Raw genomic sequence first — 12455 nt, forward strand, 5'->3', positions numbered from 1 at the left:
CTGATAACTCTCCATGACGTGATCTTGGGCTCGTTGGGGGTGCCTTGTGGGACTTGGCACATGAATGGAGCCATCACCCACATCATTTTTATCAGATAACTAGACCACACTCCGACAATGTCGAACCTCAGCTCTTCGAGTCTATCTGCGGCAGCCGGTCCTCGTTACCTGACATCCGATTTTAGCATGATCACCACAGGCCACTAGGTTTTCCGCAGAAAAACCTCATATTTATGATTAGAATCTAATAAATCCTTTTTATCAACTGCGTTCCTGGATTGCCCACTGATCCCCACCAATATTAAACCGAGGACTCGACATAGGCTTCCAAAACATTGGCAACGATCGAAACTTAATTCTTGGGAAGGTGAGATAGTCATATGCACAACGGAAAACATGCCATAGTTCAAGCGGCTGTTGTAAGGCCCTCAGGAACGGAGAAGCGTCGACTCCAAACGGGTCGATGTCTCAACAACTCGAACCCGATGATCTGCTCGGTGCGGTCCACCCTTCTGATGGGCGTTCCGAAGTAAGCGTCACCGCGGAGGTTCCTGGAGCTCGCGTGGATGAAAGCTTCTCCCGGGAGGCGCCATCGAATAACTACGACCCGAGAGCGTTTGACATTGGCCGAGGGTGCGAAGAAGTACAATGAACGAGAAATGCCTGTTAGTGATACTTTGTTGAGCAAACGTAACAAAAGGTCACGATTCAAGGCACGCCTTTCTCAACTAACCTTCAGATTGTTAAAGACGTTATAGGCCGAACAACAAATCTTCATCGTGAGGAAAAGTTTCTCTTCGTCATTCAACAATATTTCACTCGACGAAACAATGAGTCAATAGGCGGCTGACTTGATATGAAACTACCACCGTCCAACGATGCTACACGTTCGGCCGAGTTTTACCTCTCAAATTCGAACCATACCGAGTCGTACGACTTTGGAAGCATACATACCCGAGACCAGCTTCTAGCTGCCAACCGTGTCCGAGCTCCGTGGACCCGAACAGGAACAACGGCTTTGTGGTGACCAAGCAATGGCGCACAGACACGAGGTAATGGGGCATGGAGCATGTGGAAATCACCTTCGCCAAGTCCGATAGTCTAAATTCAACGCTTGGTCGGAGTTAGCAGGCCTTGACAGAAAGCAGGGAGCTAAGGCCCGCCCGCGGCAAATTTGCGGGCAAGGAATCTAGCGAAGTCTTTGAGAGTACTTTGGAAAGGAGAACTTGAAAGACGTGCATTTAATGGTAAGTTTGTCAGCGTTCTACGCTTTGCTTCTTAGTCAGTTTTTCATAACCCCGGGTACAATGTTGTAGGAAACGACTGGAAGTCGGACGGGGAACAAGCTAGGGTTTCAAGGAAGCGCATTTAGCGCAAGAACGAGCTGTGGTCACTCAGAGACACAGGAGATAGGCATAAAAAAATTTCTTTCTTAAGTAACTGTAAAACAATAAGACTACGATACAAGGGCAACGAAGAACAGCAACAAAGATCGGAGTACAACTTTAAGTAGCTATTAGCGCTAGTCCGCTCTCGCAAGCAGACCGTGAAAAGAAGTAAAGAGACTGCCGTAGTCAGTTTACTTCGGGAGGCTCTTCTCGTCAGTCGACTCAGAACTGGCGCGCTCACGCTCCTCGTTTGCACGGCGGCGGCGCTTGCCAGCCGCGGACTCGAACCAGAAGATCTTGGTGCGTCCCTCTATGAACTTCAGACGCACGAGCGCCGCGATGACGGCCAACCAGTAGAAGACATACGAAAGCACGCTTCCCTCTGCAAAGCACCCGTTAGCCACTAGCAATCAGACGTGTAGGAGAAAAGAATACTGACGGGTAGCAGAGTTCTGCCAGCCAAGGATAGCGTTGAAGATGGAGTACCCTTGGGACGTCTCGGGGTTGCAGCAGTCGAGGTGCCACACGTTACCGCGGACGTCGTACGAGCCGGGGCCGTTTCCGCCCGAGTCGTCAACGTCGGCGCCGAGCAGGGTGTTGAAAGCGTTCTCCTGGAAGGACCAGACAGCCTTGGAGAACAGACCAGCTCCAATGAGGAGGATGAAGCTGGTCATGATGATCAGGAACATGCGCAACGCTGAAGTGTGACGTTGAGAAGAGGTGTTTTACGCGTCCATGCGAAAATAAGCTTACTGGTACGGCTAGCGAACTGGTAGATGAGGAAACCAGAGATCAGACCGCAGATGAGACCAACAATGGCGGCAATGGGGATGGACGTTGCCGGTTGTCCTAGGGAGACACCACCGACGAAAACGACAGCTTCGATACCCTCACGAAGGACCGTAATCATGGGCAAGATGAAGAGCACCCATTTCCCAGTCTTCGTGCGACCGTCGACATCTGCACAAGTAGTCAGAAACCAAGACGCGTGCGAGAGCTGTCGAGAACATACTTTCGCCGCTGAAAGAGCGCTGCAGCTTGACACGCCATTTCGCCTTTGCGCGGTCCATTTTTAGCATGGTGATTCCCATAACGAAGATCATGAGCGAAGCAATAAGCTCGAAGATACCTTCGGGTCAAAGAAGCACGTCAGAGGGAAAAGAAGAACAGGTAGAAGGATATGACCTCACCTTCCCACAGGTTCTCGGACTTGGTCCACAGGTCGGCAGCTTCGGTAAACCACACCGCGATGAAAGCGGCACCGATGGCGATGGCGACGAGGAGACCAACCATAGTGCCAAAGAAAATCTATGCATACAATCAGCCATGAACACGGGATAAAGACGCGTCAGAGCGTACCTGGACGCGCAGCTTGCGAATGAGGCGCTTCTTCGAGATGAGCTCGTCTTCGGCTGCCGGGACGGACGACGAGTTTTCCGGTGACGCTGACTCGTCGTTATCGTCGCCCCCTACAGTGACATTATGGGTAATGGCTGGGCGCTGGGGTTCGTCACGGAGGCCAGCGAGTCGGTCTGGCTCCTCGTTTACGATTTGCTCAACGAGACCAAGGAGGACAGAGACGATGACAGCGGCCTCGAGAGTTTCACGGAAGACGACGATGAAGATCGAGACCGAGAAGAGGTTCTGTGCTCCCATGGCGGCGGAGAGGAGGCGTCTGGCAGAGCAGGGCGCTGGGGGAGCTCATTTTGCCGACGGGAGAGGGATCTTATAAGTGAGGAGAGAAGGTGAACCGGAAGAGTGGACCAACAAAATGGCACAAAAAACATATTCTTTCGCTAATCAGATAATTTTTACCTCCGAATACCGGCCGAATGGGAGGGAAAAGTGTCGGGAGCGAACCTCGTTGGGTTGTCACACGCCATAAAAGGGACAAACCATTATCTCGGAAGCGAGTGCTACCAAATCTGATAAGATGCTGGTCTTACCACAGTTCCGGATGTTGCCGTAGTGGGTTTGCTACCAGTCTGAGGAGATGAGTCTTCCTTACTTCTGGGACAGGTCTGCCTTGCATCAGCAGCGACGATGGAACATTCTCCTCCGCCACCATCCCATAACTTCGGTCTCGTACTCAATGCGCGAGCGGTTAATAAGAGGACGCATGACTTGGAAGGTTTGCGTGGCGGTTTGATCCAATTTACTTCCATTTGGTAAGCGAGCCCTGAGGGGGATCTCAGATTCCGTCATCGTCCATTATCTGATAATTTTTCTCGGCTGATGGCAAGGGTCGGTCGCTTGGGTCCAACACGCCAAAATGTCTCCGAATCCGAAACTGAGGTTCGCAACACCACTCTCCCGGCTTACCAGATGCTTTTAAGCCGCCTCCTTCTTGAGCGTCAAACACTGGATCCGCACCCCTTCTCCTAGGTTCTCCCCCACCCACGTACTGCGCGTCATCCTCACCGACGCGGTTTTTGGGACGACAATGGCTAGGCTCAACCCATTTGTGCTTTTCCTCGCTCTCGCATCCCCGGTCATCGCGGGCGTCCAAGATGTTTGGTGGAACATCACCTATGTCGAAGATGTCAACCCAGATGGCCTGTATCCCCGTCGAGTCATTGGCGTCAACAACACCTGGCCGTAAGTTTCAGCATGTTGAGAGGGAAATTTTCGCTTACATTTCCTGAAATGTAGCCCGACGCCCCTGAACGTACAGGAGACCGACTCCCTGGTTCTCCACGTCTTGAATTCCCTCGACGTTCCTACTACTGTGCACCACCATGGGCAGTATTTCAACTCCACGTCGTGGTTTGATGGTGCTCTTGGCGTCGGACAATGGTCTGTCGTCTGCCGGTTTGCCGTGTGTTCACTCCACTGATCTTTTTATTCGTGTAGCGGTATTCCTCCGGGGCAGACATTTGACTATGTCGTGCCTATCAACAGCTCGGGTCAAACCGGCACCTACTGGGCGCATGCTCACGCAACTGTAAGACGTACTTGAGTTTACGACCTGGGGCACGCATTCTAACAAATTGAATCTGACAGGGTCAATATGTCGATGGTCTTCGTACTCCACTCGTTCTGCACCCTACGCAAGAGCACTACCAATATGACGAAGAGTACACCATTGCCATCAGCGACTGGTATCACCAGGAACATAGCGTCTTGCTTGCGCAGTTCGTCAATATCGCAAACCCAGGTGGCGCGGAGCCCATTCCTGGTCAGTACTGAGCGTATCCCATCGTTTTGATGACAGAAACTTACTATCGCTATCGTGGCGCGCAGATTCAGCGTTGATGTACTTCGCACAGAACACGACCTACCTTCCGCCCATCTCGGGGACCCACCCAACGGGTCCGACAGCAGGTGTCGGTTTCAACGAGAACGCAACTCTACCATTCGAAGCTGGCAAGACGTATCGTCTGCGTGTGATCAACATGAGCGCATTCGTCGGGTTCTACTTCTGGATCGACGGACACAATATGACACTCATTGAGGCGGACGGCGTGAGCCCCCATTATCCATTATCTCTAATAATCTTACTCATTGGACGGGTTGCAGACGTCCATCCAGGAGTATCCGACAGATCAGGTCATGTTGTCGGTTGCTCAGAGATACTCGATGCTCGTTACGGCACGCAACGACACTTCAGGAAGCTGGGCCATTCACTTCAACATGGATACGACCATGCTGGACACGGTCCCAGACGATCTGGTTTATAGTACGCCTCACGCACTTCTCCCGGCTTGCTAAGGCTCAATCAGAATCCTAGATCTCACCTCATCCATCTCATACGGAAACGAGCCAAGCACGCCAACCGACCTCGGCTTCGTCGACAGCTACAACTACCTCAACGACACGCTCCTCACGCCAGTCAACACCGTCGCGCAGCTCCCGCCATCTTCGGAGACGCTCAACCTCACGTTTGAGTTCGACACAATGAACGACGGAACGAACCACGCGGTGATCAACGGCATCACGTACAACACGCCGCTTGTGCCCGCTGTGATGTCCGCACTCAGCCTCGGTGACAATGCAACCGTCCAGTCGGCGTATGGCCCGTCAAGCTTTGTCGTGCACCACCTTGATGTGTATGACATCCTGGTACATAACAGTGATACGGGAAACCATCCATTGTATGTATTCCCGCTTGACTTTTCGAGGGCCGACGCTCAGTCGCTGTGTAACATCCCGCAGCCATTTGCACGGCCATACCTTCCAGGTCATCAACATCGCCACACAATACAACGTTAGCGACCTGAGCCTCAACCCGCCCGTGCAGGAGGGCCAAGCTAACCCTATGCGCCGCGACACGATCATGATCCCCGCCGGAGGCTCCGTCACGCTCCGCGTGGTCGCCGACAATCCAGGCGTGTGGTTCTTCCACTGTACGTACTTCTTCTTGTCCGCCTTTCCTCTCCGCTAGACCTAGATATCGCTGATCCTGACCCGCTTCGTGACCAGGTCACATCGACTGGCACTTGTCCACCGGTCTCGCAATACAGATCATCGAGGCGCCGCAGCAGATGCAGGAGCGCGCTCAGGGCATCGTACCCCAGTACATGTACGACCAGTGCCAGACGCTCGGTACACCCTACCAGGGCAACGCCGCCGGCCACTTCTCGACGACGGACCTATCCGGATGGTTCCTTGGGCCGTACGAGCAGGAGCTCGGCTGGCTCAAGAAGGGCATTCTCGCCATGTTTGGGTGCGTCCACTCGTTCTTTCCTTCGTGTAGCGATCTGGATAATCTGATGATGTTGTATTCTCCCCATTATAGATGTGTCCTGACAGCCTGTCTGGGCATGCTCACCGTGATGTGGTACTCGCTCGGCACCCAGTTCACGGACGAAGAGGTGGAGGAGGCAGTCAAGGCCCGCATCGAGGCTAAGGCGAAGCGCGGCAAGCTCTTCGGGCTCATCAAGCCCAAGCAGGACTAGTCGGTGGCGGGTTTTGGGAACGTCTTGGTTTTTTTGAGTTGATCAGCCTTCACTCCCTATGATAATGATGTGGCATTCGCTCTGAACGCTTTCAAAATGTAGATTTATGAGAGTCCATTCGACTTCTTGATTAATGCAACGCTGTATCACTAGAACCTCGATTCGAGACATCGTAGGCAACCTGGAGGGATGACCAATCTTTGAACACACCGCCATTTTAGCAAACGTCGCTGATGCCTTACTTTTCGCCGCCATCGAATGCACAAGCTGCAAAGGCGTAACAATACTGGTAAAACCAATCGCAAGCTTTTATGGCATTGCAAACGGAGACTTGTCTCCTTCAGATATACCAAAATATAAACGGAAGACCAAGCTTCTTGATATAATCTACAATCCTTAGAAGCATAATCCACAGCCTTAGAACCGTCACTGGGGCTGATGCAGACGCTCGAGTCCAGCTGTCGCCTGACTAATTCGCTGTTGGTTCTTCTCCGTAATCTTCTTATCTAGCGCTTCTTCCTCTGGTATGTTCTCCGTTGCGCTGACGGCACCCCACGCGAAGTGAAGCGCCCGCTCATATTGTCTGACGTTCAATGACATCTGCGACGCGTTTCCCAGCGCGATTACCAGCAGTCTTCTCGCCCCACGAATCTCAGTCGTGTAGGTACCTTCCGTGTGCGTATCCAGCGCAACCAAGGCGGCCGCTAGCTCGGCGCTGCTCGCGAAGGCTGTGCCCGCGCATAGATACTGCCAAGCTCCCTTCTGTTTCGCAAGCCACTTTCGCCCCGTCTGCATTCGATCCTTCAGACGCTCCTGAGCGATTGTGATCACTCGTCGGATGACGCTAGGGTGGGTGATCTGCTGAATATGACCGAGCGAGGTAGAAGGTGAGAGGCCAGGTGGGGCGTGGCGCAGAGTTTGGATGCCGGCCAATGCCTTCCGCTGCGCCAGGACTACAAGTAAACGGATTAGTGCGGTTGGGCCAAGGATATTTTCGGGTGCAACCGTCAACGGAAGCTCAGTGTAGTTTCGTGGATCATCTTCCCGCTGGGGGTTTCGGTTGATCTCTTCGATATTTTCCATAGTGAGTGACCTGTCCTTTGGAGTGAAACAGTCGGGCGGAGATTTGCATTTGCGGCTCGCCTGGTATGCAACATGGAGAAACGATTCGATCTGCGCATTGGTGATACCGCACGATTCTGCTGCATGCGTGAGAGTGGTAAGCAATCGTAAAACTATGATTCGACTCTTTCCTATTGGCGATCAATAACAGTGTAACAAAAGAGCAAGAAAAAGGGTCCCACATACCGCGGTTCTCAAAGAGTAATTCGGTTCTTTCTTCTGATGGAGGATATATTGGGTCGTAATTTTCGCTCGCCGTGGAAAAGTACCTAAGTAGTTTCTGTTCAAGTTGATTATAGGCAGATATAATACGCGACACGCACTTCATAGATCTCTTTATGTCTTCTTCCTGTAGTCGCATCCATACCTCGATAAGCCTCTCAGACCAGTCCTCACGAGACATGAAAATGGAGACCGCCTGCAACATGGCCTTCCAATCCGATGCTTTAAAGGACTTGTATGTCGGGTCGGATAAGCCGGGAATAACATGACTTGGCCACTGAAACAGCAGAACCAGCGTTTCTCCTGCGAATGTATCGACCTGACTGTTAGGGAACCCTGGCCGCCGCTCAATAATCATGCAATCCAGTAGAAGATCAATAATCTGAGGTTTATCCTTGAGGATGTCGAGGCAGAACTTCCGCGATCTGAGTGGCGATGTAGCGAGGAGACTGTGAGCTGTCAAGATGGCATTGACTTCGCCTATTCCATGCGTTCGAGGGTACGATTTGTTTGCCTCGTACTTGGGGAGCTGCCGAAATATATACTTAGCACGTGAAATATATTATTGACAATCATATGTCCTACTACGTTTTGTCTATTCGCGAAGATCGAAATCTGCCATGATGTATTGGGGTTAAGTAGTTGCGCAACAGAATATTGCGGTTCCTTGGGGGCCTTTAGCACGAACATACAAGCCCTCTCAATGACTTCGGCAACCTCTGAAGACGATAGCTTGTCCTCAAGCCGAGATTCTTCCACAAGTTTGTATAGGTTGTCTACGGCAACTTGTCGTAGGAGACATAGATCGTGTTGCATATTCTGTACGTAAGTAGCAGCTTGAGGCTACTGTTTGAAGGACTAGAGGTAAATGCGAATAGACTCACCCTTAGACATACCGCCACAAACCCCTCTCGCACCAGCCTATCCAATAGTTCCTCTTTCTCGGACTGATCGCCACTCTTTAGTAGGTAGCCAAGCGAATCCATTGCATAACATTGGGCCACATATTGATCCTCGGGTAAAGGTGAGTCTGCTTGGGCAATACTCATCATCGCTTCGACCAGCCCTGCTCTCATGCAAGCCTCTGCGAATGGACTGAAGCTAGTTTTGACCTCCGCTTCCATCGGGTTTGGTGCAAGTTCTTTGAGTGCGCGGCATATGTAAATCTAACATTGCGGATGGGCGGAAGCTTATTGGGTATCGCTAGAAGTAAGGGTGTATCGAAGCACTTACTACATAATGCTCGATAAAGTCCAGATCTTCTTTTGGATCGAGGAATCTTTCGAAGATCTCTCTCAGATTTTCTGTCAGTTGGGGCTCAGGAGCGCGTAACGTTTCAAGGACATTGTCCATAGTAATAACCATGGTGGGAGTAAGTGGGGTTGCGGGATCAAGCTGGATATGAGCTCCGTCTCCCCCACGACAGCATGGAATTGTCAACAGAGATCAACAGGGAACACGTTCTTTCACGCCATCAGATAAGGCGAACAGGTTTCTATTTGCGCTCGTTTCGACTTTTGGCAGCATACATGCTTGATTCAGATTAGGCGAATGTTCTTGTAAATACCTCGCAAATTGCAGCACTCCGTCGTCTACGGTGAAGAGGAGCATCCATCAGTTTATGTGGGAGATAATCAACAGTGACTCACTCCGGTATGATACTGAGTACGGCTGAGGTGACCGCTGGATGTCAGTCATGATTGTATTTACGATCGATGCAGAAGTCCATTAATAATATCGTTCGCCTGCTCAACTCGTTGCCTGGGCCCTGTTCTTCACCGTGAGATCAGAATCTAGACCTTCCTCCGACGGAATGTTCTCCGCTGCCGCATCAACACCGCCCTGTGCAAATTATGAAGCGCCTGCTAGCAATGCTTGAGGTTGAGGGCCATCTGCGCAGCATGGCCCGGGGCGACCACGAACTGCTTCCGCGCCCCTCTAATGTACGCCGCCCGGGGAATTTTTGGCTTCGATTCGATCCGCCTTCACTTCGTATGATAATAATGTGTTATTCGCTTCCACTTCTTTCAAAATGTAGATTTATGAGTTGATCTGACCTCCTGATCAATGTAACTTTGTATCACTAGGCTCTGAATTCGAGACATCGTAAGTCTGGCGGGATGAACAAGTTCTGGACTCACCACCATACTAGCAAAACTCGCTGATGTCATATTGACCTTCGCCATTGAATGCACAAGATGATAGTGCGTTGATGTTTTCGCCCTCCTCAAGCCTCAAATGTTTCTCCCCTCGTATAAAGTTTTGAGTAGTATCTATCGAGTATACAGTAAGCGTCGTACGCGACTTCTTGAAGGTACATTAGCTGAGGTACCAATGCTGGTCACCCAATTACAGGTTTTTGTGGTACTGTACATTGAAAGGATGATCGCTCTCAGATAGGTCAAAAGATAAAGGGACGACAAAGCTATTTCAATATAATCTACAATGCTAAGTTGATGCTAAGAAGTACAATCTTACGACGCGGACTGCTGACTTTCAATGAGACTGTTGAAGGCGCTCGAGCCCAAATGTCGCTTGGCTGATTCGCTGTTGGTTCTTCTCCACAAGCTTCTTGTCTAGCCCTTCTTCTTCTGGGATATTCTCCGCTGCGCTGACAGCTCCCCACGCGAAGTGAAATGCCTGCTCATACTGTTTGACGTTTAGTGACATCTGAGACGCGTTTCCCAGCGCAATTACCAGCTGTCTTCTCGCCCCACGAATCTCAGTCGTGTAGGTACCTTCCGTGTGCGTATCCAGCGAAATCAACGCAGCTGCGAGCTCGGCGCAGCCCGTGAAGGCTGCACACACGATATGGTACGCCCAAGTCCCCTTCTTCCGCGTGAGATTCTCTTGGATCATCTGCATTCGGTACTTCAAGCGCTCCTGGGTAATCTTGATTGTCCGACGAATGACGTCCGGGTGGGTAATCATTTGTATCTGGCTGAGGGAAGTGGACGGAGAGAGGCCCGGCGGCGCATGGCGCAGAGTTTGTATCCCGGCCAATGCCTTCCGCTGCGCGAGAACAGCAAGCAGACGAATTAGTGCGGTAGGGCCGAGGACATTTTCTGGGGAGATCGTGATTGGAAGTTCAATAATATTGAATGGGTTGTTTTCCAGCCGAGGATTTCGAGTTATCTCTTCGATATTCTCCATGGTGAGTGCCTTGTCCACTGCATCTAAGCACTCGGGTGGGGACTTGCATTTGCGGCTCGCGTGGTAGGCAACTTGAAGAAACGACTCAATCTGCGCGTTGGTGATTCCACACGACTCTGCTGCATGTGTGAGAGTGGTAAGAACTCGTAGGACTGTAATTCGGGCTTTTCCTATAGGAGAGCAATAGCATACGTGTGAAAGGGTAGCATGAAGTAGTAGGTTTTAACATACCGCGGTTTTCAAAGAGTACGTCCACCATTTCCGCTGTTGGGGGGTGTACTGGATCATAGTCTGTACCCGCGGTGTAAAAGAACCTACACAGCTCAGTTTGTTAAAACCGGGAAGGAAGAATGACTCGGAATTATACGCGCCTCATAGACTTCTTTATGTCTTCTTCCTGTATTCGCATCCATGCCTCGATAAGCCTCTCAGACCAGTCCTCACGAGACATGAAAATGGAGACCGCCTGCAACATGGCCTTCCAATCCGACGCTTTAAATGATTTGTATGTCGGGTTGGATAAGCCGGGAACAACATGGCTTGGCCACTGAAACAGCAGAACCAATGTTTCTCCCGCCAACGTGTCGACCTGACTACTAGGGTGCCATGGCGTTCGTTCGAGAATCATGCAATCCAGCAGAAGATCTATTATTTGTGGGCTTTGCTTGAGAATTTCGAGGCAAAACTTCCGCGATCTGTGTGGGGATGTGCAGAGGAGTAAATGTGCCATCAATATTGCGCTGACCTCGCCTATACCATGAGTTCGAGGGTACGATTTCTTCGCCTCGTACTTCGGAAGCTGCCAGGAACGTATTTAGCATGCAGCGCCGTGCTTGGAAGTCAGCTCACATTTTGTCTAGCCGCGAACACCTGGATTTGCCACGACGTGGTAGGGCCAAGCAGTTGTGCGATAGAATATTGCGGATCTTTGGGGCTTCGTAGAATAAATAGACAAGCCCTCTCCATGATCCCTGCAACAACGGCAGAGGATGGCCTGTCTTCTAGACGAATGCCCTCCACTAGTGTGCGCAAGTTATCGACACCAACTTGGCGCAAAAGACATAGATCGTGCCCCATGTTCTATGAGAAAATGAACAAAGCGAGGTGAATGTTTCAGCATCGGATAATGACCTGCAGCGAAACTCACCCGCAGGCAGATAGCAACAAAACCCTCTGGCAATAGCTGTTCCACCAAACTCTCCTTCTCAGATTCATCACCGCTTTTCAGTAGGTAGCAAAGCGAGTCCATCGCGTAACAGTGAGAGATGTATTCCTCCTCCTGCGAGTCTAGGGACAAGCCTATCCGAGCCACAGCCATCATTGTTTGGACAATCCCTGCAGTCAGGCAAGCCTGCGAAAAAGGACCGAAGCTAGTCTTGGCCTCTCTTGCTAGCGGACTAGGAGCCTCCGCCTGGAGTTTGCGACATATAGAGACCTGACATTATAGATGAGCGTCTATCGACAGTCGTAATGGCGTGAGTACTATGCAATGCTCACTACATAGCTTTCGACGAATCCGATATCCTCTTCCGGACCGGGCAAGCGCTTGAAGATCTCTCTAAGGTTCTTGGACAGCTGGGGTTCAGGAGCCTGTAACGTTTCTTGGACGTTGAGCCAGGACGTCCGGTACTCCATGGTGCATGCAAGTAGGGTAGCGTTATCAAGATGGACG

General features: G+C 51.1%; 4 protein-coding genes across 4 annotated transcripts; 1 reads left to right on the forward strand and 3 right to left on the reverse strand.

The window, feature by feature from the left end:
• Positions 1–1412: 1412 nt before the first annotated feature.
• CONPUDRAFT_129204 (iron permease FTR1) lies at positions 1413–3077 on the reverse strand. Its single transcript, XM_007774302.1, has 6 exons — positions 2748–3077; positions 2579–2696; positions 2401–2517; positions 2142–2348; positions 1828–2085; positions 1413–1770 (listed from the first exon to the last, which is right to left on the reverse strand). Exons 1-6 carry the CDS (start codon positions 3042–3044, stop codon positions 1580–1582), a joined length of 1188 nt encoding a protein of 395 aa, XP_007772492.1. The 5' UTR covers positions 3045–3077; the 3' UTR covers positions 1413–1579.
• Positions 3078–3760: 683 nt separating this feature from the next.
• On the forward strand, positions 3761–6428 carry Cpfet3 (Fet3 ferroxidase). The gene is made up of 10 exons (XM_007774303.1): positions 3761–3986; positions 4041–4184; positions 4242–4332; positions 4392–4566; positions 4632–4852; positions 4908–5067; positions 5119–5482; positions 5544–5734; positions 5811–6054; positions 6127–6428. The coding sequence occupies exons 1-10, from the start codon at positions 3832–3834 to the stop codon at positions 6284–6286; spliced, it is 1905 nt and encodes a 634-aa protein (XP_007772493.1). The 5' UTR covers positions 3761–3831; the 3' UTR covers positions 6287–6428.
• Positions 6429–6712: 284 nt separating this feature from the next.
• On the reverse strand, positions 6713–8754 carry CONPUDRAFT_62998 (uncharacterized protein; the record flags this gene model as incomplete). Its single annotated transcript, XM_007774219.1, has 5 exons — positions 6713–7539; positions 7595–7620; positions 7678–8159; positions 8219–8449; positions 8515–8754. The coding sequence occupies 5 exons, from the start codon at positions 8752–8754 to the stop codon at positions 6713–6715; spliced, it is 1806 nt and encodes a 601-aa protein (XP_007772409.1).
• A 1125-nt stretch (positions 8755–9879) lies between these two features.
• On the reverse strand, positions 9880–12430 carry CONPUDRAFT_146150 (uncharacterized protein). The gene is made up of 6 exons (XM_007774304.1): positions 12281–12430; positions 11931–12218; positions 11633–11863; positions 11155–11582; positions 11015–11097; positions 9880–10953 (listed from the first exon to the last, which is right to left on the reverse strand). Exons 1-6 carry the CDS (start codon positions 12416–12418, stop codon positions 10127–10129), a joined length of 1995 nt encoding a protein of 664 aa, XP_007772494.1. The 5' UTR covers positions 12419–12430; the 3' UTR covers positions 9880–10126.
• Positions 12431–12455: the final 25 nt, after the last annotated feature.

Source organism: Coniophora puteana, assembly GCF_000271625.1.
Source record: "Coniophora puteana RWD-64-598 SS2 unplaced genomic scaffold CONPUscaffold_12, whole genome shotgun sequence".
Taxonomy (NCBI): domain Eukaryota; kingdom Fungi; phylum Basidiomycota; class Agaricomycetes; order Boletales; family Coniophoraceae; genus Coniophora; species Coniophora puteana.